This window comes from Nerophis lumbriciformis, linkage group LG01 (assembly GCF_033978685.3).
Source record: "Nerophis lumbriciformis linkage group LG01, RoL_Nlum_v2.1, whole genome shotgun sequence".
In the NCBI taxonomy this organism is placed as follows: domain Eukaryota; kingdom Metazoa; phylum Chordata; class Actinopteri; order Syngnathiformes; family Syngnathidae; genus Nerophis; species Nerophis lumbriciformis.
This window is the reverse complement of record NC_084548.2, coordinates 43,489,702-43,517,158: the sequence shown is the minus strand read 5'-3', so window position 1 is coordinate 43,517,158 and position 27,457 is coordinate 43,489,702. Positions and strand designations below refer to the sequence as shown.

Here is a 27,457-nt window from a genome sequence, read left to right as displayed (position 1 = left end):
TATAACGTAACTGTTGTACTATATAGCCATACACACAGCGTTATATTTATATATCATTAAACGATACTTCAGAGGGATACTGAACATTTCTCGCACTTACATCTTCAGTTGTTTGTTTAAACGACTAATTCTTTAAAAATGTCAAGTGAACCACCATCTTTGTTTCTGTGGGGAACAATACAGAATTCTTCACCTGCTCATGAAGGTACGGAACACTTATTTCTCCTTTATTCCTCCATATTTATTCACCACATAAATCGTACCGGTAATAATGTTTAACAATAAATATCCAGTCTTTGAACTTTAAATATGTATTTTTACTCCACATAGTGACTGGGTAAAGAACTAACACCTACAGTATAATACATTATTTTTAAGTTACTGCACCGGTTAGGAAGTCTCATCACATTGTTTTTATTGGATTTATTAGAGAATGGTAATACTGTATGTGAACATGTTAAACAAGATCATTGAACGTGACAAAGTATTGTTTCTTCCTACTCCTTTCCAGATATGTTGAATTGTGTAAACGTGTAATATGTACAGTGCTTTAATGTTAGGCCTGTTTGAAATCATTGTTAAGCATTTGTGATGCAGACATGCCTATGTTAAATTAATAAATCTATAAAACAATACGTTTACAGTCTACATATTGGACTGATGTTTTGGCCTTTGCCAGAAAGCACCAGAGTTGGAGCCTTTCTTCCTTTAATCAGCTATTGTCTTTAAAAGTGTGTGGCAGTCTGCCATCTGTTGGAGATTTTCTGCTATTGCACTTTATTACATTTGCAAATGAACAAAAGTGCAATATGCAGGCCTTTATGCTACATAATAACTTTTAATTATTGAATGTCCATACATCCATCCATTTTCTACCGCTTATCCCTTTCGGGTTCGCGGGAGGTGCTGGGGCCTCTCTCAGCTACAATCGGGTGGAAGGCAGGGTACACGCTAGACAAGTCGCCACCTCAAAGGAATGTGAAAATATTAAAACATGTGGATTTTTTTTTTCCTGAGGGAACTCTACTGAAGGAATCAATAAAGTACTATCTAGCTATCTATTTATTATAGTAGAGCTACAGTACTGCAATGATTTTAGTTGTATAGTACAGCATTGCCTTTTTAATAATGGCTGAGTAGAAGTAGACTTAACTTTAGTAACAACTGCATCTAAGATACTCTACCAATTAGTCAAATACAGAAAAAATAACAACAGCAACAGTCTCCCTGGCCTAATTTTACAAAATGCCTTCTGCCATTGTGTGTGTGTGTGTGTGTGTGTGTGTGTGTGTGTGTGTGTGTGTGTGTGTGTGTGTGTGTGTGTGTGTGTGTGTGTGTGTGTGTGTGTGTGTGTGTGTGTGTGTGTGTGAGAGATCATAGACATGATTGTAACACAGTTAAACAATCTCTGCATGCACTCTTTGTTCTTGGCTTTTAGCCATGATAACAGTTTCTGGCAATTAAACAGTTGATTGATCAATATTAAGTGTTCAAACATGGAATCCACAAACGTTTTATGTATATATCATTAAACGATACTTCAGAGGGATACTGAACATTTCTCACACTTCTCCAGTTGTTTAAACGACTAATTCTTTAAAAATGTCAAGTGAACCACCATCTTTGTTTCTGTGGGGAACAATACAGAATGCTTCACCTGCTCATGAAGGTAGGGAAAATTATTTCTCCTTTATTCCTCCAAATTCACCACATAAATAGTACTTCCCTCTAGAACAGAGTGAAGTAGACTGAACATAGTGAGCCTGATTAATCAAGTCAGCGCAAAGGTGGCTAATACTCAGCAGGATGTTGACCTGTCTACTGGCTAATAGGAACAATTTCCCTTGTGGATCAATAAAGTTAAAGTTAAAAGTTTGTCTAAGTCTAATGTTGAGTGAATGTTGATAGAATGTCACTAAAATTGAAGTTGTAAGCAATATTGACACTGCGCAGCTGTGTTGCGTTTAAAGAAACAAAACACAAATGAAGCAAATGTTGCTGGTTTGTCATCTGGCTGTCTGAGCTGATGTGATGATGGGTTTGCACAACTGGGCGTGTTCGAACATGGGGACATGACACATATAGTGCGAATAGCTTAATATTTTAGCGTGGTCTGCGTGTGATGTTAGATTGCATGATTCACTGTGCAACCAATTTGTCTCTTGAGTCATGTAAGCCTTCAGTTAGTTAGGTCAGTGGTTTTCAACCATTTTCTGTCATGTGCCCCAAGGGTGACGGACATTTTTTGTGCCACCTTTAAATTAAAATTTGAGAGCCTGATAATATTTGTTTATCTGTAATTGTCAAGCTAGTTGTTGACTAGCATTTACTCTAAATAACAAGCGAATTCTACTTAAGATATACACAGTAGTAGCTCAACTTATGAGCTTAATTGGTTCTGTGACAGAGCACTTAACTCAAAACACTTAGAATAGAATGGAATAGAGTAGAAAGTACTTTATTGATCCCTGGGGGAAATTCAGCACCACAGTTCGCTCACAATAGACAATAAACACTTAGGTATTTTTTACATGTGAATAATACAAATACAGTCTATTATACAGCATTATTCACATGTGAATAATATAAATAATATAAAAACTTGTCTCTCAAATCAATGTCGCCCATTCATATTAATTGAAATCAATTAAAACAGCATTATTTGAACATGTAATATGCCTTTTAAAAATAAAAAAAACTTACATAATATTGTATGAAAAACACCACAATACACTGTATTACAACCAACTACAGTAGTTGTATGAAGTATTTTAATAATATTTCAATTTTAGAGCAGACTTACATAGTATCTCCTTCCAGCTGCTTCCCGTCAAACAAACTATCAGCAGCTTCTCCATATTTTCATGGATGAATGTTTGCCATTTAGATATTATTTTATCATCTTTGGCTGGCATTAGACTCATTCTGCTTAAGTATGGTGCAGACTAGCAGCGCTACACTTAAATTTCTTTGCCAAGTTGGTGATGTTTTTGATGATTTTCTTTAATGAAGATCATGTGCTTCTTCTCAGCATTGCCCTTCACACTCACTTTCTTCCTTCACATTGCAGGTAAACAAAGTCTCTAGCGCTCAAGTAAGACCGGATGTTTTGGTCGGATCTTACCAGGTTCACTAGCATTGCTACGCAAACTAATGGCGGGGAAGCTTGTTATATACATTTTTTAATGCAACTTAAAACACAACAACATTGGCTGAAAAACAGCTCTTACCTCAAAAACTCTTAATTTGGGGCATTCTTAAGTTGAGGTACCACTCTAACTGGATTTGGCCTGTATATTAAGGTAAACCTTTTTTCTAAAGGTAGTAAATATCTTTCTTGACAGTGAAAAGATAGAAGAACATGTAACTTTACGAAGTTTACAAAGCAAAATTTAGTTGTGTGAATGCACATAAGTTGTTCTAAACCGAAATTAATTTATGTAGTATATTATTACATATCTTTTTTCGTCCACCTGTACCTCCCACATCGTTCATCCAATTGACCCCGGGGGCGGTGTGGCTCGGTTGGTAGAGTGGCCGTGAACTTGAGGGTTCCTGGTTCAATTTCCTGCTTCCACCATCTGAGTCACATCCGTTGTGTCCTTACTCCTGATGTGTCGTGGTTTGGGCTTTGTATGGCAGCTCCTGCCATCAGTGAGTGAATGTGTGTGTGAATGGGTGAATGTGGAAATGGTGTCAAAGCGCTTTGAGCACTTTGAAGGTAGAAAAGTGCTATAACAATTATAACCCATTTACCATTCATGCCTGTCAAAATGTTCAGCGCGTTAAGGACACGTGTGCTCATTCAACAAACATTTCCCAAAATGACCGGTTTTACAGTAACTCATCATTTTATGGTATTTCTGTAGTGGGTTTACATAATTCACCCACGGTACTTTAGTTAGGGTTAGAGAGTTCCTGTGGCACGTTTTTTGCTAAGAGACACATATCCTGTGTTGTGTTTGTGGTGCTAAGAAGCTACTGTCAATATACTACTACGTTGCTAATAAAAAGATTTAAGTGTCAATGTCATTAAAATAACTAGCTCCGTCTGTTGGGACTCCTCCTTCGATTCCTGTTCTTACGCACTACATTGGTGACCCCGACGTCAGACCGGCTACAGTTTCCAAGACTGTACAGAACTTCGAAAGTTGCGACGTGGCAAATTCTGCTGTTCTCAAATTCCAAGCGTTTTGGGAGACGTCAGCAGCAACATGGTTTGCTCAGGCAGATGCTCAATTCGCCCTGTGTGATATTACGGACGATGCCACACGCTATTACCAAGTCATGTCGGTGCTCGGGAGCTCCACTACAGCCACAGCAGTAAGCTTCATTACATCTACTCCACCCTGAACAAGGGGACAAATTACGGTCTCTCCAGCTCGCTCTCTGAAAGTGCCAAATACCAACAGCTTCTCGGTGTGTTCCTTAGTCTGACACAGCCCACCTTCTTGGCCGCCACATTTAGACCAAGAGGTCCCCCACCCCATCCATGCTAGGGCCCGACGGCTTAACCAAGACTGGCGGCTGCTAAGTCTGAATTTGCCAACATAGAATGCCTTGGTATCATCCGCTGTTTAGTATCCTTTATCCACATTTTATCAACCACCACAACATTTATCTTAACTTGATGGCCTAATTCTTAAACTGAAATTAACCTTAAGTAGGACTTCACACCATCCATCTATCTTCTTCCGCTTATCCGAGGTCGGGTTGCGGGGGAAGCAGCCTAAGCAGGGAAGCCCAGACTTTCCTTTCCCCAGCCACTTCGTCCAGCTCTTCCCGGGGGATCCCGAGGCGTTCCCAGGCCAGCCGGGAGACATAGTCTTCCCAACGTGTCCTGGGTCTTCCACGTGCCCTCCTACCGTTTGGACGTGCCCTAAACACCTCCCTAGGGAGGCGTTCGGGTGGCATCCTGACCAGATGCCCGAACCACCAAAAACATTCTCCTCAAACTAGTTTATCATCAGGTCAGCTGAATCATGCCTCAAAGTTTCCGCATTTTCCACTCATTTAGACAACATTTAGAAACTTAACAGTACTGCCTAAACTCTATACATAGTAATGGTTTTTTTCAAGTTGTGTTTTTCTGTAACAACTAATAAGGAGCCAACAGTTCCCCTTGTTTGTTTTAAATTATATTTATTTTATTGTGTTCTCTGACCAGTAAGCGGGTAAACACTTGTAGCGTGGGGAAGTTCACATTGGCGCAAACAATGGTAGCCTACATATTCATGTTCATCACGATTTAAACAGGAATAGCAACTGACAGCTCTTTTTGACAAAACAGCTTGTTTTTAAAGAACAACTAAAGCAGCAAATACACACAGCTTTAACTTAGTCTGTGGATGTCATGATTGATGGCTCGCCTGCTGATGGCATCATGTAGCGTCAAAAATAAAATGTGTCCTCTTTGCTTTCTCCCGGTGTTGACATATTACGATGTAGAGCATGTTAAATAATCACCTTTTTGTTTTGGCTCTGCCAGTGAGACAATCAACCTGAACTTATCTCAGAAGGAAAAGCATCTGATTGGCCCACCTATGTCGCTAACTCCCACCTTCTGTCATATTGTATGCTATTAAAGAACTGTGATTGGATATATTCTGAACTTGTCCCACCCATTTACAAGATGAAATTAAATATGCTTGGATTTTATTTCTGACAACTTTTTGTCTCGTTTTAAATTGGTCGACACTGGTTTACTGAGGGCTGAGAGGAGGGGTGTGTGTGTCGGGCAGACTTGTGGAGCCTGACACATGTGATAAACATAAAAGAAGAAAGATGATATCATACGAGTGTAGTAGCGTGTCCCTTTTTCAGCGGATTTCTCTGCCGCTGCGGATAATTTTGTCAACTTGTAATTTATACATTTTGTGGGTATTTTAAAATGTTTTATTTGTCCCTACGTAAGCCGGCTCGCTTAACATGCTAAGATATTATAATGCTCATCATGACCTCAACTTGGAAATTGTTTTAAGTTGCTGTATAATGTAAACATCTACAGCAGGTGTTGTGCCAGCAACTTAATAGTGGTTTGTATGATGAAATAAATAATTGTTATCAGGTTACCAGTAGTATTTCGATTCGGGCAAGGGGCATGAAAAAATGTGGTCCACTATAGTTTCAATTGTTTGGACTGCTAACTAGACAAATGCCACAAGTCACAATGTGCAGGACAATGCTGCATCCTTTTTTTTAATGGCCAGCAGGGAGCAGCAGCAGTTAACGTCAGTAAACATGGAGATGGCAATAGGTAGTTCCATGGCTTCTTTAGTACAAAATGTTGTTAGTTTGGTATTATATATTTGTCTATATTGTGTCTTCCCCTATTAAAAAGACAAACATATACATAAAGATCTTTGCACCAATGTCTTGAGGCAACATTTCCTTGCTTCCCCTCTGCTGAGAAAACTGCAGAATGAGTCACATCCTCTAAATCTTTGACCTTTCTGAGAAAGTGCCAGCTGGGAGTCAGACGATTCCTCAGTTTCCAGTAAACGAGGAATTCCCCACTCCTCCCCTTGCCCCAGACTGTCCTACGGCATCCCTTTTGCTTTCAGCTTGTAATCACACACTGAAGCGCTGTACCTGCCAGGTGGAGGTGACTTCTGCTTTATAATTGGTTGAGAGGAACTAAATGGGAGTGATTTGGGCCCCTCCCACATGCATGCCCACTCAAAAAGCATTAGTAGTAGCAGCTGAAGAGTAAAACCAGGAGGAAATGCTCAAATAGTGTGGGACACAAAAACAGCAGATCGTTGCAGGTATGTAGACTGGAATGTCTTTGAGGTACTCTTTGTTGTTTCACATAATGCAGAGGCCTGTCAAACTCTGTGAATTTCTATTTTTGTATTTCTCGTTAGACTTTTTTGTTTGGTGTTGTAGTCATGGATTGCAGCAGTTTTACATGCAGCTGTGTTTGTAAGCTGAATCTTGAACAGTAAAGTATCACTTTTTTTCTTAACTGTATGTGTGTGTGTGTGTGTGTGAAATCTGTTAGGTGGAAAACAATGTAGCACCAATTCAAGCACAAAGTTTTTTGAATTTGTACTTTTTTTCTTGTTGAAAAGGCTACAGTATACCACTTGGCTATCTACTTTTTTCATACAACAAAACATATCACCCTGACCTTGTCCTGTTTTTGCTTATATGTTATTACGGACCAAGAAACAAATATTGGCTAGTTGAAATGATAATTCCCACCAATTATTATCTTGGTTTTAGACAGGAGTGCTGTAACGGAGGAGCAATTCTAGGATTCAAAATGTTCCAAAATTGAGATAAATTTGAGCATGCAGTAAGTTAAATACTTCTGACTCGAAACTTGTGAAATTAGCAATAAGGAACAATCTTTCATTTTTTCTGTGGTCCAGTTAAAATGGCATTTACTTTTAATCTGTATTTTGTTAACCACATGAGGCAAGGCTGAATAAAATGAGAAAACAAAGGTTTAAGAAAATGTTTATGCCTTAGGTTCAGCATGTTTGGATCACACTGATCCATGCTTTGTTTCCAAACATTTTCCCTCCTCTGGTACAATTGGAGGAAGTATACTGTATTGTGATTGCTTCTCTCACAAATAATGACAGCTGACACCTTTCACAAAAAATAATTGAAAGATTCAAATTTCAACGGGAAATGCTCAGTGTGAGTGCTGACCGAGGGAGGGGTAATCACGCCCAAGTCTAGCACGGTGCGAACGACCTTATGTGAGTATGCCCTGACAAGCAAACTTGCTAATATCGAAGCATGTTTGATCATGTTTTTGTGGAGCAAACTAGTACTGCGCACAACTTTTAACAGTCATGTTGTTGCTAATGATACCGGTGCATGAGATATATGCAAGCTGGGCCGCCAACATCAGACATATAAAGCAGTGGTTCTCAACTGGTTTACCTTCGGGACCCATCAACTCTAATGACAGGTGGTGACCCAAATTGCAGAATTTATCAACTCAAATATATTTTATTGAATGAAAAGACATTGTTGTTAGAATTTGAGGTAGTGCAAAATAATAGTGTTCTAGCCCAACACATAAGTTTAATGAATGTTTCAGGAAAAATACGTTTTTATCCACAAACTCAAAATGATCTCATCTGTGAAAGGTTTTCTATTCTGCTCCCGCGAGTGATTAGCATTAGCGATTTTACATGGTGATTTCGAAGACCCCCAAATGTTACGATTAAATATACAACCAAGATGTAGATTTCACTTAAACAACTTGTATATAATTAGCATTACCGTATTTTTCGGAGTATAAGTCGCACCGGAGTATAAGTCGCACCTGCCGAAAATGCATAATAAAGAAGGAAAAAAACATATATAAATCGCACTGGAGCCCGGCCAAACTATGAAAAAAACTGCGACTTATAGTCCGAAAAATACGGTAAATGCTTAAAAGGCAAATACTTTGTAAGGCTCATCAAGAAACGGAACTGTCACATTATTGGTAGTAGAAAACAGTCGTTCTTCTGACATCAGGTGTCAAATAGCACTATATAGTGTTGTCACCACCTTGAAAAGTAATGATAGACAACATCCCACTGCATAATTATTTTTGTCCTGGCAAAGACCCAGTGAAAACGGGTCCGTGACCCAAAAGGGGGTCCCACCCACCAGTTGAGAATCTAAGCGCTAAGGTTCATAATTAGACATTTACTATTTTGTTACTGTATATTTTTTCAACACTAAACAGACTTGAAGCTTTACTTTTTGAAAAGTAATCGGTCAAAATCTTAAACCGTACATTGGCTTACTCCACTTAGGGAAGTAAGTGATGGTGGTTTGGATTCAAAGGAACACTTCTGTTGCCGAATGTCGTCATGTTTGGTGGTGGACCATCTCTCAAATTTGTGCGTGTGCGTGTGCGTGTGCGTGTGCGTGTGTGCGTGTGCGTGTGCGTGTGCGTGTGCGTGTGCGTGTGCGTGTGTGTGTGTACATGTACATGCACATGCACATGTACATGCACATGCATAGAACAGTGTTTTAAGAGATGCAGGAGTATCTGTTGTCTTGCTGAACAGATGGTCAGTGTGTGTGAGGTGTAATGGCTGGTTACCACAGTAGCACACGTCAGATGTGCAGACAAATGTTTATCTGAGGAGGTTGTATAAAAGTCCAATATGTGACATAATTAGTTTATATACATGTACAAAAACAATGCAAAAGAAGGTTGCTGCCTTACAAATATTGCAGCAAGTGTTTTATATTTGTTTACCCATCTCTTGGACTAATGTACTTTTATCCTCAGACGGTGTTCTCATGGAAAGCAGATCATCCGGTGATCTTGCAAGAAATACGGCCGGGGTTGACCCATTTTGCCGCAAGCAGTGGGCATCCCAGTCATTGAGGGTCACCGCCAAGGAGCTGTCGATCGTCTCTCCTGGGGGGAAAAACAACGCCATCGCAGAGCGCTTCTCCAAGTAGGTCACCCCCCTCAGTTGCAATCTTCCTTCATCAGCCTCAAGTTCAATACTTTTTTTTCACACCACAGTTTTCATTAATGAAAAAGCTTCTTATCTGCTTCCATCAGCCCTGACCAGTTACTTAATTTGCACTTCACTTTTCAGACTAACTGGCCCAAACTGATGGATTACATCAGGAAAACTCAGATTTATTGCAGGTGGACTCAAGTTACAAGTTATATGTTCAGTTCAGTTTCAGTTTATTGTGTATTTTCACTTTCCATATTACAGTCTTAGCTAGAAAATGGTAAATGCAATTTGAGGTGAACATTTTTGAAAACATTTTAAGTTTAGTTCCATAGTGTATTTTTTGGAAAATGCACCATCTTATGTCAGCATGCAGGCAGGACATATGCAGACCTTGCTACAGCAGTATCCCTGGACCACCTTGAGTTTTTGACATGTCATTTGTGCAATGGGGGTGCACAAGTACAAATACGGCTGTATTTAGAGATTAAAGTAGAAAGACTTGTCATGAAAACATCATATATTTCTGTGAAGAGGGTAATGTGTGTCAGATGCTTATGGGAACATCATAAAGGAATGCTCATGCCACACACTCCTTTGTCATAGGAAGTGTCAAACCATGTCATAATGTAAAGAGACATACTTGCTGGTATTGGTATATTTTGATTAAAAAAAGCAAGAAACCTATACTAATTATATCAAGTCAACAATGTGAGAGTCAAAATGTGAATATAATTTGATTAACAAGGTGTTTTTTCCGCTGACTTTGTAGATATGTCTAATGCGTCTTATGGACTGACATTTGACTTCTTTCTTAGGTACCAGATGGCAGCAGAAGAGGGCAGTGCAGAGAAAAAGAAAGTGGTAGGTGAACTCTTTGCAGAAACATTTTTAAGCCACAATTTGTTACTTTAAAACTAGCTGCCACATTACTTACTCCCATAGACAAAAAGCAGCATGTTTAGAAAAACATCAAATGATGAAATAACAAGAACATGCAAAAAAACTGAAATGACACACCTTACAAGAGTTAATTTAAAAAAAGTATTTTCTCTTTGTGTAGTCTTTGATGCTGGTTAACACATTCATTCATACATTGACGGAAAAACAGGGTAAAACATACTGTGGAGACCATCAAATAGAGACGGCAATCCAAAAAATTAACAATGGTGTCCGAAGTGTTTTGGTTTAAATGTTTAGTTCACACATTGTACAAATAAAATGAAATAATAAAAAAACAGCAAGAAAAAAAGAGACTTCTAAGGCACAATGCAAAGAAAAAAAGACTGAAATATTAATACTAACAACACAAAGCTTATTAGTCTTCAAGTATATGACTTTTTTTTTTTTTTTTTTTTTAAATGTAAACAAATGATAAAGCGGCCCCCCAGGATGCTTTGACTTTTCAATATGTTGCCCTGGTGGGGACTATCACATTGTTGCACATTATGCTAGAGCTGTGTTACCACCATGGAGCCTTAACCTTTTTTTCCTCATTTCCTGGACTTGTTTTCCCTAGTCCCCCTTACTGACCACCTCTGTTTCTGATTTTCTTTTGACTCCCTGCCCCTCACCCCCCTCTGACGTCCCTCCCTCCTAGTTTCCTTCCCTCCCTCTTAGTTTCCTTCCCTCTGTGTGCGCTCCTCTTCTTTGGCGTAGGGGGTGGGATAGGTACTGATCACTTCTCAAGGCTCGCACATCTGGAGCGACTTGTAGCACTTTTAGCTGGTGTGTGGACACACCTAACGGGCACACTCAACATCAAGCGGACTGCCGGGTCTTCAGCCCTTTTCAGGTTTTGCCTTTTTCTTCTTTGCTAAAAAGTATTTTGTTTCAACTTTCCAAACTGCTTGCTGAGTAGCTCTTTGTCTTTTTGAGCCGTTGTTTCCTGTCTTTGCACCTTCTTGCCCCTCAAAAAGCTGCCTGCACAAAACTCTGAAGTTGATTGGAATGTTTCTTGCCCAGCAACTGCAGAATCAGGGGGTGATTCCTCCTTAATGGTAGTCATTGTCAAAGCTATCACCAGCTATCACCAGATTTAGAAGGCGCGTTCACACAGTTCATGTGTGCGTGTGTATGAAATAGTGATTCATCACATCTGGAACCTTGATGTGGCTACAGTATTAGTGTCAGGGATCATTTAAGAAATGTAACAGTGTCTTATGGTTTCTAGGCTGTTTTCAGTGAAAAGAAGGTTGAAGTTTAGCTGATGTGAAGCACAATGATTCAATAGTACCAAAGAAAGGCTGACAAATATTTGGAATGTAAAATCAACCTTTTGGATTGATGTTATTGTGATGATTGTCTAGTGTAGAATCAATCATGGTTTTGCCTTTTTTACATTTTATTTAAAAAGGGCGGTGCATAATCATGAACATTTAAATGTAAATATGCCAGAATTAGGCCAAAGGCTACTTAACTTGCATCACATACCCCCTAGCAGGTTAAAAGAAGAAAATAAAACATTAAAACATCACATCCTGCACAGAAGAACAGTGTCACTGACAATTCATGAACCATAAAATAACAAAACAGGGTTGCAGGCTTTAAATTAAATGTATGATGTTGGTCTGACGAGTCTTATTTCTCTCTGCAGGCGGAAGAACCATTGCCCTCATCGCTTCGCAGTGGGAATCTGAGTGTTTTAAAAAAACACTGGGAGCAGCAGCAGCAGCACCAACTGCTGAGTGTCGGTGCCACACCCAACATCTCCACTATCCGCGAAACCCACCTCAGTCAAACAGGTGCTAAACCGAGACCCATGCAACAGATTGAGACCCCACTAGACATCACGAAAAGCCACAAGCTCCAGGAGGAGGACCAAGATACTGAGTTTGAAGCACAGACTGATCAAGCCAAGGAGCAGACAGACATGGAGCCCAAGGCCAACAGAGAAGCCGAGGAGCAAGACGGAGCAGTAGCAGAAGTGCCGGATTCGGAAAGGCCTAGCGTTCCCCTCAACAACCTGAAGATGATCTTCGAGAAGGGAGAGGCAGACAAGGTGAGTCGCAATGATCGGTCGGCTCTTGACCTTCAAGCTCTCACACACGAACCAATACAATTAGCATGGCAATTAATTTACGGCTCCAAAAAAGGCAACAAGTTTTCCATCTATCTTTTGTTCTATCTGGAAAAGAACAGGATCACAATTGGACAAGCTTTTGAGTAAACAAGTCTGCTTGTTGTCCAAGAGCCTTAGAGCCGTCATGCATCTAGTCACATGCTGCTGCCTCTTCTTGCCATCTGTCCATCAGCTGACAGGTTCTAAGGCAGCACCAGCGGCTCCAAAGGGGCACTAATTGTTGATAGTGGAGCATGACGCCGGATACATTTAACCCCAGTCATGCATATCTTTCTAAATGTAAAGTTCTAATACTCCCAAGTGTGACATGTTAACACAAAGCAGTCGTTTAAAATGCAGAAACTATTGCATGATGTAATTGTAAATCTTTTTAGAGGCACAGTCAAGCTTCATTTTTCAGTGGTTCAACCTAGCCACTGGCAGCATAGATGAAATAATAGTGTGTTCAGTTGCCATTCATTCATTGTTTTATCGCTTACACTGTTCAGGATCATGTGTGAGATGGAGCCTACCCCAGCTGACTTTGGGTAAGATGTGGGCTTTATACTGGAGTGGTTGCCAGTCAGTCAATGGGTAAATGGTCTTTAGATTATTTTAAAAAAATGCTTTGTTTATTCTTAGTCAGGGCAACCTTAACCTGAGAGGGGCCCCGAGGGCTGAGGATGTTTTGGGGGCCCTCACAAATCTCAACAAACTCTAACCCCTCCACCCTGAAAACACAGTTTGAAAAAAAAACAACAAAAAAAAACATGATTTTACTCAACAGACCAGCAACAATGCAACATTATTACCCATTTAAAAAAATATTTTGTTCATGAATACGTCTCCTACGTAACGGTCGTGTGTGCGTGTGTGTGTGTGTGTGCGCGCGCGCTAGAAGCCCGTAAACTTCAAGAATAGTGCTGGCAATCTGAGAGACTGCCTGTGCTTTTAGTTCGTAATGAGCACGCTTGCCTCTCACACCGGCGACCTGGGTTCGTGCCCACCTCTGAGCAGTAGGACAAAAACAACCGCAGCCTTAAAGTGTACACAATTGCTAGACAAAGCTGAGCTGTCTGTGATTTACATCTATGAACAGCAATCATTGCATTCCGCCTTCGAAATGGAGGGTCCCTAATTTGGTGGGGTCCATGTGCGTTAAAGCGGCCTTGTCCTTAAGTCTACAAATTGAAACAGTCTTGAAAGCATTTATCAGTGCAGTATTCGTATGCCAACAAAGGATAAAAACACTTGAATGACATCCCTGGTAGCATGTTGCATAACCACAAAGTCTCATAACTTGCCATCAAAAAGTCCGAAGACTGCAAACGTGTATGTGTAGTTCCCCAATTACCTGTTCTAAACGGACAAGCAACTCAGTGAAAGATTGACATATATTTTGTAACTTTTTTTTAAAACTAGTTTAATTGAGTTAGGTTCTCTGGTACAAAATAGCCACGGTTAAATAATCTTCATGGAAAGCTGAGAGTCGACTCCCCAGGCAAAAAGACGCCGCTCTCAGGAATGTATGCTTGTCCACTCATGTGACCTGTTTTTCCCCTCTTTTCTTTTTATCTTTTGATCAGGAATGTGTTTCTGTTTTTAGTTCACCAGAGAAACCAGCTTAGACATGATGAGTCATCATCAACCATACTTCACCTTTTGACTTTAGATAAGGGTGGCAAAAGATCTACTCTTAAACGCATGACATGAAAAAACAACCCATCAAAAATGCTGCAGACTTTTCCAGTAGATCTTAAACAAGCTACTGTACCTGTTGGAAACCCCCTGCTGATTTTGAGGAGCTCACCAAATGGTCAAATTATATTTACTTCAACTCTTTGAATTGAACCCGTTAATAAAATACTGACCTTCTGCCTCTTTTTACTTACCACCAAATAGCATACAAAATTACACAAAACGCTCAACTTTCCTTTTTGTAAGGTAATAATTTAATATGCTTGTCTGTGAAATTTAATGATTAGTCGTAAAGTTTAGCCATTGTGTGACTCATAGTTTTAAAAATGTTGCAGTAACGCCGACATTACTAAAATAATTGATGGTCTCTGCAAAGAAAAAAAATGCGTAACCAAATTACTTTCAAAACCTAAAACTTCATATGGCAATAAATTATTTGGCAGACATAAATGGCCTGTAGTCAGAAAAGATTAAAATGTGTTATTTTGCTCTTTTTCAACTCAACCTTGTCTTTTAATTAGCACAACGGTGGGTTCAATGAGTTTTATTGGCTGGTTTGCTTATGATAAAATACACAAGCAGTGTTTCATACATTTTATGGTCAATTGGACACATTGTGGACAACAAGGCTCTCACAATGGCATCCAGTGTGTGAGTAAGTCCCTTAGTAACGCTGCTCTCACTGAGTGATGATGTCATGCCGTGTGCTCATGACATCAGCTGATTTTCAACCTCATCAAAGCTCACCTCATCAATCAACCGTGCAGGCGGCTCCACCTCCATACTACTCAGCCCATGCGCCTCAAACCTCATCAAAAGCCTCAACCTCCACTTTTTTTTGGTTAACCCTTTAATCCGCCTATCTGCCTGAAACGCTTATCTTTATAAGCGGGAGGGGGTATGCATGCAGTCTTGAGGCACCCAGACGTTCATTGACCCTCACCCCTCCCACTCCCGAGCCCGGCCTCTCCCATCCTGCTCCCCCCTTTTCCTGCCTTAGCTGCTCCACCACCACCTTCCTGCTGCACATGACTCCACCCATGTCGCTTCATTGTCAGGCCTGGAAAAAAAGCCCTGTTAACCATCTGCCTGTCTTTTTTTAATACGTTTAAAAAAATGTTTGTTCCATTGTACCAATATTAAGTTGTGCAGTGATGGCTAACAGCATTAAGTACTTCCAATGAACAAGACCCATAATGCTTAACTTGACTCAAGCACAGAATATAGAATAGCTGAATGTCTTTTTCTCAACATTGTTTATCCCGTTATGAAAAACTTGAACGATATTAGGGTTTCAGGTGAAATTCCAAAATACAGATACAATTGACTATAACTTGTACATGTGACTGTCCAATCTGTTAGGATAATTTGTTGTCTCAACACCAAATTAATTTGTCTTTCAATTTTACATAAAGGCATACAATATGTCTTTGTGACCCCTCCGTTGTAACCGTCTGACACTCTTGACTTATATGCGGCCTCACAATAGTCCTTTACTGAAGAACTGACTTGCTGCACAACTAAGTCATATGACTTATATGAAAGTGCGTACACATTAGTGGTTACCATTGACATCACATGGAAGTGCTGATGTCATCTCAAAGAGCAATCTTATGTAGCTTGGCCATGAATCTTGTAGACCCAGCAGGGTTTTTTTTTGTTTCCATGACTTCATCTTTCAGTCTTTGATGGAAAAAACAGTAGGTATCATTTGTTTGCTTTAAAACCAAGGGACTTTGTTTCATGGAATGGAACAAAATTTCATCCAAAAGTTCATGATTAAGTCCCCCCTCCTCCTCCTGTTTTACTGTACGACAGTTTGCCAGCCAGCCACCCCCTTCATTATCCCCACAATCATCCAGCAGGAATCACCCCCCCCCCCCTGCAGCACCTGCTCCCTGTCCCCTCCCCTCAAGCATCTCAAGGGGCTCTAGTCTGGTCTGTCCTGTTCAGTCTGTGCCTAGACCCACTGGAGCTCACCAAACTCCAGACTGGCCTCATCGCCGTTTGTCTTCCGCAGAGGTAGCTATGGTTCATTTAGTTTTTCTCTTTGTCCTTTTTGAACGCAGCACTGGCATTCACACTTTTTTTGTATGTTACTCTCCACTGGTATTTGCATACTGCAAGACTAGAGTAGAATGAAAACCGCATCATAAAGTCCACTTCATAGGGGAACTTGGTGAGCAGCTATATGGAATATTGAACGGCCTCTTTGTGTCTTTGTGCTTTCCTGCTGTCTTTGTTTTTTAAGGCTTAATGGTAGAGTAGGGTGTCGTCTTGCCAAACTGTGTGTGTGAGGGGGGTGGGGGGTGAATGAAGGGAACTGCAAGTCAGTCTGTATGGGAGCTTTAATAGCATCAGGATTAGCCGTAGATTCTTTGTCTCGCCCATTGAGCCACCTCCTGGGACCTTGCGTGGCCGGCATGCTTGTTTACATCCGGCTGATCAGCCACATGTTTACACTGTATCCCCACCCACACACACACACGCACACACTTGTGTGTCTCAGATATCCCCGCCCCTCTTCAAACCTGCTCCCTCAGTCTGTGGAAGATAATCCACCCTTGGGGCTTGATCCGTTATGGTGTTTAGGGAGTGACGGGGCTTCTTTAGCGCAGATACGCAGAATATGATTGCTTTTGTCATGTTGTATTTCTGACTCACCATACAATAAAGCAGGTTTATTTCTGGGCAGTCCTAGACAGAAATTAAAAACTCAAGAGAGTTACTTCAGGCAAAATAGTAGCACCGTTAAATGGAAATACAGTTGCACTTTGCTACATCGGGCTTCAAATTTTACGGCTTCACCACGTGGCAGATTTTATTAAAAACTTTTTTAAAGCATATTTGACATATATTGTGCCTAAATTAGGTGTTAAATTAAGGTGTTTTTATGTACTGTATGTTTTACAGTCTTTGTCTTTCCATGAGTTGTGGCGCCCTAGTGAAGCATTTCACCAAGCCGAGTTCTATTTAAGAGTTAAGGGCTATGCTGCAAACAATAATAGGCAGCTAATCTTGGTGCTACTTTATCTTTACTGCGACAATCTTAAGTTAACTTTTGGCACAACAATAAATCCTGCCTCACCAACATGAGCCTTTTTTAAAGCGGAACTGCACTTTAAAAAAATGCCCATCATTCACAATCCTTATGTGAGACGAGAATACATTTCTTTCTTATTTTAATGCATTCTAACTAGTTCATAAATTTGTAGGCCAAAAACCGACTCCTACTATTGTCCTATTTTTCTCCAAAATCCACAAATGTGCCAGATTTGTTAACTATTGACAGTTTAGCCTATACTTGGTAGACCTAAGCGGTATTCCCAAAAACGTGTACAGTTCGGTATGGCCAACTATTTTCAAAGTTTTAGCAATTCATGTTTTATGTGTATAGCTTTTGTTCAGAAAATAAGGCAAGGAACACTACCCCTAAACAGAACAGAACTCATAAGCTGTTGGGTTGAGACATGTCCTAAAGAAGGAAATGTTAACTTCAGTGTGTGAGCCTCCTTTTCAACAAACAATCCCAACCTTTCAATGTGGTTGGAATGGTCTTGTTGGTGTGTTCTCTTGATCAAAACAAGTCAGAACTTGTGCAATGTTTCATCTACCCATGAGCAGCTGAAGGTGGACTTCGCCTTTTATGCTTTACCAACTTTCTTTTGGAAAGTGTTATTGGTCTGACATGATTTCAACTGGTTTATTTTTTTCTGCCTTGCTGTGAAATGTTACCTGGTGAGGCCTCTGGATGTTTGCGTGCCTCATCAGGCAGCATTGGACTCAGGTAGCAAACAATTTTCTTCAGCTAAACTCAGACAAAACTGAAATCATTGTCTTTGGCCCACAGAAGCAAAGAGAAATGTATTAGTCACCTTGAGAAGCTCTCTCCCTGAAATAATCAGATTAGAGATCTAAGGGTTATACCTAAAAAAAAATAAAAATACATAAATAAATAAATAATAAAATAAAAATAAAATAAATGAAAAATAAATAAATAATAAAATAAAAATAAAATAAATGAAAAATAAAAAATAAATAAATCAATTGCCAAAACCAGAGGAATAACGTCTAAATCAGACTTAGAAAGACTAATCCATACCATGCCTCCAGCAGGTTAGACTACTGCAATGGCCTTCTCACTGGGCTCTCTAAACAAGCGGTGAAGCAGCTGAAGTACATCCAGAATGCTGCTGCTCGAGTCCTGACTAGAACCAGAAAATACGACCAAATTAATCCAGTGCTTAGGTCACTGCATTGGCTTCCTGTTGCTCAGAAAATAGACATTAAAACAGCTCTCCGTGTACATCTCTTTTCATGCTTTTGTGCCAAAGTAACCTGACATGTTAGAACCATCTTGAGCTCTGAGAACCTCATTAGGTGGTCTCCTGCTGGTGCCTAGTGTCAGGTCCAAACATGGTGAGGCTATGCTTTAGTTTTATGCTCCTAAAATCTGGAATATTCTTCCAGAAAATGTGAGACAGGTCTCAATGTTTAAATCCAGCCTGAAAACATTTTTTTGTGTATTTGACTGATAATGAAAGTGTTGTATCTACACTCTTTGATTTTAATTTTAATTATGATTTGTTTAATTTTGTTTTTAATTAGATTTTTTTTAAATTATTTTACCCTTTTTAATTTGAACTTCCTGTAATTTTCTGTAAAGCACTTTAAACTGCCTTTGGTACGAATTGTGCTCTATAAATGAACTCTCCTTGCCATTAGGGCTGGAATGCACAGGTCAAGCATCTTTAGTGCCAAACGATTTGAGCCAAAGTCTTTTTTGGCTTGTTTAAACTGACTACATCCTTCTAGTGTAATCTGTACTTGGAGGTGCTGGATGGAATGTCCTTTTGGGGGGACACAACCTCTCTGCGTCTTTTTAAATTGAATACAGTTGGCACTGTGTACACATTTCTTTAACTGTCGAAAAGGAAACATACAATGTATGCAGCATCAAACCAGAGGCATGTAAGGTGTGTGTGTTTGTCTTCTGCCGATCAGACGCGCGGTATCTGTCTCAAGCTTTCTGAGCTCATTAAAGAGATTAAAGTGGTGCATACTGAAGACACACACACACACACACACACACACACACACACACACACACACACACACTTAACATTCTAAAATTGTACTCGCAACCGTCTCTTGGCATTGCCTTCAACCCATGTCGTTCTGTCTCATGGACACCATTGCCAACAAGAATTGTGCAAACTGCAGAGATAATGCAGGACACGCTCTCATGCAGTTTTTGGCTCTCCGGCTTCTGTTTAATTGCCACCTATTTTGTTTTCCTGTTTTTTTCTAAGGAATCCAAAGAGCAATCAAGTCAAGGAAGCGGTGCTTGCACAGCTAACATGGACCAGCTTTTAGGAGGTATGTGTGTACACTATTTCTGTTCCTAAACATGGTCATTTAAATGTGAAACTTAAGAGTTGAACCAAACAATCGGACAACACTACTATTTTTTCTCACAAACAAAATATTACTTTAGTAGTTTATTTGTTTTATTATTCCAAAAGGTTTGACGAAAACTAGAATGCATGGAAACCAAAGCAATTTTTTCCACATAATTTATATCCAGTTAATCTGTTTCAACACAAACCCATTTCTATAGAGCACGGTGGAACAGGGGTTAGTGCATGTGCCTCACAATACGAAGGTCCTGAGTAGTCCTGAGTTGAATCCCGGGCTCGGGATCTTTCTGTGTGGAGTTTGCATGTTCTCCCTTTTGACTGTGTGGGTTCCCTCCGGGTACTCCGGCTTCCTTCCACCTCCACCCATGCACCTGGGGATAGGTTGATTGACAACACTAAATTGGCCCTCGTGTGTGAATGTGAGTGTGAATGTTGTCTGTCTATCTGTGTTGGCCCTGTGATGAGATGACGACTTGTCCAGGGTGTACGCCGCCTTCCGCCCGAATGCAGCTGAGATAGGCTCCAGCACCCCCTGCGACCCCAAAAAGGGACAAGCGGTAGAAAATGGATGGATGGATGGATTTAGTTGTACTGTACGTGCAGAAAACAATGTGAAATACAAGTAAATGATGAATCCCTTTTGTCAGCGAAGACTGATTAATGGCAAGAGAGGAGAACATTGAAGAGCCAAGCAGACACCTTCATACTTTGCTACGAGTTCTTTAGTTGTATAGTGTTTTTCACCTTTTATCAAAGTCCTGGTTTTTGCTACTTTCTTTGGCCCTATTTTGTAGTTATTGTGAAAAAAGCACAAAGACGGAGTTGCCTGTTTGGCCAAAACAAAACCAAAACGGTATACGAAATCCAGGGCAAAAATGGTAATCAAACGGAATCATCCGAAATAAAGGGGCGCATGAAAACCGAAGTACAACAAAGTCTATGGTGTACTGGAGACTAGGCTCAAAATATATTGTTTAAAGCAGGGGTCTGGTAGAATCTGGTCTGCGTTGCACAAAGTATTCACTTCAGAATCAAATTTTAACCATGTGACTAAATTAGTTAAGTGCTTATACCAACAGCTATAGTCAGCCTGAGTGAGCTAAGGTAGGCCTAAAGTCATCAAAATGTATAAAAACTCAAAATGTTGACACTGTTGTTCCCCTTCGAATGGTTCGTCACCTTCGCTTGCTTACTGGACATTGCTCTTTGTGTTGCCCTGCAGTTATTGTAGTTAAGGTTATTTATAGTGGGATTCAATATCTCTATAGTACATTTAACTATTAGCCAACCAGGGTTTTCAGGCCACAAATACACTCAACTATGAAGTTAAGCAGGGGGAACAAAATATGGGCCTGGTTTAAAGATGTGCGCAAACCAATGAGGGGTTTGACATCTGTAGCATTGATTACGATCATGTTAACGATGATGATGTGAGATGCTTATCTAACATGAAGCAAATTACTGCATTTCAGAATATAGCAATTTTCAAGTTGGAAATACGAATTTGATCTGTACTTTTTGTTCTCGTCTACAACATGCGAATCATTAACCAGTGTTGAGGACATTGAGAACAGGGTCCTCTATTTTTACTGCAAAACAAATGTACATACTGTATATGCGTCCAAATAAGGTCAGCATAGAGCTTACATCAGTGGTTCTTAACCTGGGTTCGATCGAACCCTAGGGGTTCGGTGAGTCGGCCTCAGGGGTTCGGCGGAGGTCAAAACACACCCAACTCATCGTGTAAATAAAAACTTCTCCCTATCGGCGTATTACGGATACAGCAACAGCAGAAGTCAGACTGAGTTGCAGGTGTGTAATTTGTTGTGAGTTTATGCACTGTGTTGGTTTTGTTGTTTGAACAAGGTGATGTTCATGCACGGTTCATTTTGTGCACCAGTAAAAAAAAAAACATGGTAACACTTTAGTTTGGGGAACATATTCACCATTAATTAGTTGCTTATTAACATACAAATTAGTAACAAATTGGCTCTTAAAGAGTCATTATTAAGTACTTATTAATGACTTATTCGGCATGGCCTTATTATAACCCTAACCCTCTAACCCTGGCCCTAACCCTAACCAAATAACTCTAAATTAAGTCTTTGTTACTTAGAATATGTTCCCCATGCTAAGGTGTTACCAAAAACATATAACTTTGTCTTGAATTTGAAAAAAAAAAAACATTTTATTTTTCACTAAAGAAGGGTTCGGTGAATGCGCATATGAAACTGATGGGGTTCGGTACCTCCAACAAGGTTAAGAACCACTGGCTTACATGTTGTAGTGAGAAAGTGGAGATTTTGAATTGGAGTTTACTCTCACCGTTTTGTTTTAATTAGATGGAACTCTTGCAGAGTCGACCCCTCTCCGGGATAGAATGGCGCTCTACCAAGCTGCCATCTCCAAACAGGACATCACTCCCGCCTCAGTCAGTGTGAGTACTCTTTCTTTCCTTAGTCCTCTTGCACACCAAGGCGCGTAGAGCCAACCGTGTCAACCATGTCTCTCGATTTGGGTCTACTGTGGGCAAAGAGTTGCTTGTGCCGGAGTCACGTTACAGGCTTTAAGGTCCTGGGCTATTACATCCAGCCAGCGGGTGGATGTAATAGCCCGCTTTCTGGAGATGAAAGCTCGGATGGTACTAGTTGGATGTTCCACAGGCAGCCATACCAGCATACCTGCCTCATTGCTGCGAGACGGGATACTGGGAGCTGTTAGGTTTGGTCTCTCAAAGTCTGGTTGGTGACGTGCTGGCCCCATGTGATGCCTCCAATTCTCCTGAGGGCTCCGGTATCAAACCCATCAAGCCTGGCCGCCAGGATGGTATTCAGCGACCATGTTTTGGGCCGTACAGGAGAACGGAGATGACAGAGGCATCTCCTGCTTTGTCTCCCGTGATATGTGCCGGTGTTGCCACAATGGTCTCCAAAGGGACTACATGACAGAGGCTGCTAGGGCTCGCTGTCTGTCAATCTCAGGTTTAAGGTCGCCGGTGTTTGATATTGTCGAGCCCAGGTATTTAAAAGTGGATACAAAGTGGGACAGGGGTCCCGTCAAAAAAGAGGGGTGATGGATCAGGTCCTTCGCCTACATGTCTTAGGCCAGCTTATCTTCAGGCCTAACTTTTTGGACTCCTCGTTGAACACACCGAGGGCTTCGTAGAGCTGATCAGCAGTTAACCGATGACTCAATTAAAGAGCTCAGGAGCCGCGACACAGCCTTACCCTGCTGTTTATGGGGAACCACTCGAAGTCCTGACCATTCACTCGTACGCAGCTTTCAGCACCCTGGTACAGCTAGCTGTCTGGAGAGTGTGATGATTTTGGTTGGGGCTCCAAGGGACTTCAGGATGTTCCAGAGGATCCCATGGTCCACTGTGTCAAAGGCAACCTTAAGGTCAATGAAGGCGATGAAGAGGTGCCGATGCTTTCTGAACTCCCGGACCTTTTCTATTATTAGCTGGAGAGCGGAGATGTGATTGATGGTGGAACAGTTGGGCATGAATCCGGCTTGTTATTGGCGGCGTCTGCTATTGGTTGCGGGTAAAGCGCGGGTGAGTAAGATGCAGGTGAAGAGTTTGCCAGGAATGCAAAGGAGGATGATGCGATGCCTCTGTGGTTGCTACTGGTCAGCTGATCTCCCTTGTTTCCAGAAGGGAAGCATAATGCCCCGCATTCAGTCATCTGGCAGTAACTCAGAGACCAACACAAGGTTAATAATTTATATGAGCCATAGAATGATGTTTTTGCCCCCAGCTTTCAGCATCTCTGCTGTGATGGTACAAATCCCGGGAGCTTTGCCATTCTTGCGTTTTGACAGGGCTGCTTTGATTTCAGCTGGGGAGACGGGGATGATGGAGCAGTCCGAATTAGTGGCAGAGTGGCTGGTAAGGGTGGGGTCTTTTAGAACAGGAGGGTGGTTAAGGAGCTTGAAATATTTTCTTCTCCCGAGGGAGGGCGTAACACAAAATATTTGAGAAGCACTGCATTAGAACATTGTTTAAATTGTAACTAACAGTTATGTATACCATAGCTGTTTTAATATTCATGTTTTGTGTCTCCGTCAGACTGACCTGCAGGATACTTTCTGTAGCAAACAGAAGGAGAATGTTCCCCCGTTCTCCTTGGATATGGTGAGGCCTTCCTAACACCCCTTTATAGGTGACCATGTGAGTGTCGTACACATTTATCTCTTACACAATCTCTCACTACAGAGTCCAGATTCTGAGCCAAACGGCAGAAAAAGTTTTAGTGCAGAGAGCAACGGTAAGTTCTATGTACAATATTTCTATAGTTCAAAGATAATACAAGCTTTTCACACATCCATCCATCCATATTCTACCACTTGTCCCCCCTCGGGGGGAGCCTGTCCCAGCTGTACTCAGACGGAAGGCAGTTTACACCCTGGAGAAGTCACCATCTCATCCCAGGGCCAACACAGACAACATTCACACTCACATTCACACACTAGGGCCAATTTAGTGTAGCCAGCCAACCTATCCCCAGTTGCATTTTGGAGGTCTTTGGAGGTGGGAGGAAGCCGGAGTTTACTAGAGCTATAGCTGAAATTAATGAATTAAACACAAACTAGCATAAAAAGCACCACCCAGTATCCAGATTGTCAACTGTCTATTTGCTGCCAAAGGTTCTGGTCCTGGCAGTGCTGCATGTTCTCCTGCCAAAACTCCAAGGGTAAGACACACACACACACACACACACACACACACAGAGACACACACGCACACGCACACACAGTAACTGAACTAACTTTACGTTTTGTGCAGAATTTCCGTCTGCCGGTAAGGGAGACCTGCGTGTCCTGTCAGAAGACAGTCTACCCCCTCGAGAGGCTGGTGGCCAATCAGCAGATTTTCCACAGCGCCTGCTTCCGCTGCTGCCACTGCAACACCAAACTGAGGTGAGCAGGTCACAATCCCTAACAATAACCATGTAAAATATTAGGAACTGTTGTGAGGCAGGAGCCGGAATACTTTTTCTCAGCTGAAGAAAAAAACCCAACACTTTTTAAAAGAGTAAACGTGTGAGTGAGCACAAAACTCAAAATATGCTTCAGGGAAAAAAAAAATTCAGTGGCCCCAATCATTTTCTATACTCTGCTCACTGTGCCGCAATAAAAATACTGCACACTAATGTAGTTTTATCTACTAGCCAGCAGAGGACAAATACACCGGTTTCCAAAGCGTTCAAACATTTGATGAATAGCTTTAAAACCATTTATCCATTCATCCATTTCTACTGCTGGAGCCTATCCCAGCTGGACTCCAGCAGAAGGCAGAGTACACCCTGGACAAGTCGCCACCTCATCGCAGGACCAACACAAACATTCACATTCACACACTAGGGCCAATGTAGTCTTGCCAATCAGTCTATCCCCAGGTGCATGTCTTATACGTGGGGAAAAAGGAACAAACATTGATGAATCCCTCCTGGAGTTTGAAGGCGTTTTGTTGCGGCCTAAAATGCCTGATTTCAAAAGTTGTTTTTAGGCTTTTTTTTTTTTTTCAATAACATTACATGACCATGTGTTTTTATGACTGTGTAATCAGCACTTTAAGTGTTGATTTGTAACCTTGAGCCCAGAAAGCACAGGATTTCAACAAATCTAACAAAAGATGCTTTATCTGTCCGTTAAACATTTTTGAACACTGACAGCAATTTATCAGTCCCCGCTGGAGTTTGAAATGCACGAATTTGCCGACGTACTTCCCCAAAATTGCAATACAACAATCAGGCTACTTAATAACATTGCTAGTGAAAGTTAAATTATTTGTGATTTTTTTTTTTTTGTCTGTAATTATAATTTGGACGTTTGCTGAAGAAAACGTAAATGATGAACAAATTTAAACAAAGACCAAAGAAAGCATCTGACCAACATACAGTGACGGGCAAGCTACTTGGAAAATGTAGTAAACTAAGCTACAAGTTACTGGCGATTAAATGTAGCTAAACTATCCCGAGTAAATTGTAGCAAGCTCCATGGCAGAAGTAGCTTGATATATATAATGTTCTTTAAAGTGGGGTTCTATATCTCTAGATAGTGTGTGTGTGTGTTTTTATATATATATATATATATATATATATATATATATATAGTTTTTATATATATATATATATATATATATATATATATAAAACTGCTACTAACTTTTGCGCCCTCTCCTGGTTAGTTTGGTCAACTACGCTTCCCTGCACAACAACGTGTACTGCAAGCCACACTTCTGCCAGCTCTTCAAGGCCAAGGGCAACTATGACGAGGGCTTTGGCCACCGGCCCCACAAGGAGCTGTGGGAGAGCAAAGGTGAGGCGGGGGACATCATGTCACCACAGCCCAATTCTTACATCAAGACCCCCTCTCCTGCCTCTGAGCTGGAGAGCCCCAGTGTGGAGGACTCCCCTCTAGCCAAGGTAAATGTCCTCACGGCCACCATGGAGGCTTTGGGACAAGGATCCCCGGAGAAGACAGACAGACCCACGGAAACGCGCAGGCTGAAAATCTCCTGGCCGCCGCAGCCAGAAGGCGACACCAGCCATAATGGAGCTACAGTGCACGCCGACGGAGGCTCTGCCACCAAGCCTATCCGTGCAAAATGGCCCCCAGAGGACGACTCTGCCTCCTCGTCAGCCGAACAAAGCAAAGGATCTTCCTGCCTGCGGAGGAGCTCGTCCTTAAAGGAGCGCTGCATTCCCTTTACGCTGATGGGCCAAGCTGAATGTGCACCTGCTGCTGACCCAAAGAAAGTGGACCGAGTGCAGGCGGAGGCCCAGAACATGGAGCTGCAACATGGAGAACCTTCACCGGACAACTACACGCCTACTGAGGATAGCTGTGTGGACGTGAGCAGCACTGGAGAGGAGGGGGAAGACATGACTGACAGGGATGCAGAAGACATGGAAGAAGAAGATGAGCTGTTGGAGAAGGAAGGTCAGGAGATGGGGGAAGAGGAGGGCAAAGACAGGCCAGAGAATCGTGTCCACTATGAGGACGATGAGGTAGACCAAGCTCATCAGGAGCAGGTGGAGGAGCAAATGGATGAGGAAGATGGCGTTTTGGAGGAGGAGATGCCCGCTACCAAACACGAGACGTCTTCTACTGAAGATGATGATGAGGTAGTGGAGGCCAGCAGGTCGCCACAGGATGTGGGCTTCTGGGAGGAGGAGGAAGTGGAGGACAAGGCGGAGCAAGAGGCGCTGAGCGTGGAGGAAATGATCAAGCGAAACCGCTTCTATGATGACGGGGAAGAGGAAGAGGAGGATTTCTAAAGATGGCCGCCTTGTCGCATGTGTTGATGGTGAACGCTACTGAGCTCTTGAACTGTGCCTCCTTTCTACATTCAAAGCCATTCCAACGGTATTTTTACTGTCCTTTGTTCCTCTCACCTTTTTATCTTACCATATTTAAAGCACACCTATTATGAATGTTGTTCAATACAAAGCCCAAAGATAGGAATTATTTAACACCAACTTAAATGTGGCCCAAAAGAGCTTTTAAGATACTATGAGAACTATTATTTTTCAATTGGTTTGATTTTTAAACACAAGCATTCCTCAAGAAATGACCATTGACACTCTGTGTGCATTTCCAAAACCATTTGGTAAACATTTATGACTAAACAATCTGGTTTGAATGTACTGTTTTTAAACCAAGCGTGCAAAAGTTATCTTATTTTGCTACTGTTTGAATAAATTGTGTACAAAATGCTTTTGTCTGAGTCACAAATCTATGAATCCATGACTGAAAATGACCATCATACTTTGACATAATGTGTTCATCAGATATCTAATTCCCGTTCATGATTTGATAAACAAGGCAGTATACTGATT

General features: G+C 41.2%; 1 protein-coding gene across 7 annotated transcripts; it reads left to right on the top strand.

Annotated features, from left to right (window-relative positions):
- The first annotated feature begins 27 nt into the window (after positions 1-27).
- lima1a (LIM domain and actin binding 1a) lies at positions 28-27,332 on the top strand. Of its 7 annotated transcripts, none has more exons than XM_061982588.1 (11): positions 28-205; positions 9,254-9,425; positions 10,253-10,298; positions 12,031-12,435; positions 19,506-19,572; positions 21,971-22,050; positions 23,683-23,748; positions 23,830-23,881; positions 24,261-24,307; positions 24,400-24,533; positions 25,804-27,332. In XM_061982588.1, the coding sequence occupies exons 1-11, from the start codon at positions 139-141 to the stop codon at positions 26,894-26,896; spliced, it is 2,229 nt and encodes a 742-aa protein (XP_061838572.1). In that variant the 5' UTR covers positions 28-138; the 3' UTR covers positions 26,897-27,332. The 7 variants fall into 7 exon arrangements, with proteins under 7 accessions (XP_061838572.1, XP_061838555.1, XP_061838564.1 ...); XM_061982571.1 differs by having other exon boundaries at positions 31-205; positions 21,956-22,050; XM_061982580.2 differs by lacking the exon at positions 28-205 and adding an exon at positions 1,549-1,669 and having other exon boundaries at positions 21,956-22,050.
- Positions 27,333-27,457: the final 125 nt, after the last annotated feature.

Bases quoted from the DNA above. Each gene is read 5' to 3' on its own strand.
- lima1a (XM_061982571.1), top strand. From the start codon at position 139: ATGTCAAGTGAACCACCATCTTTGTTTCTGTGGGGAACAATACAGAAT. The intron at 12,436-19,505 runs GTGAGTCGCAAT...TTTTTTTCTAAG, and splicing joins AGAAGGGAGAGGCAGACAAG to GAATCCAAAGAGCAATCAAG. The intron at 19,573-21,955 runs GTATGTGTGTAC...TGTTTTAATTAG, and splicing joins CATGGACCAGCTTTTAGGAG to ATGGAACTCTTGCAGAGTCG.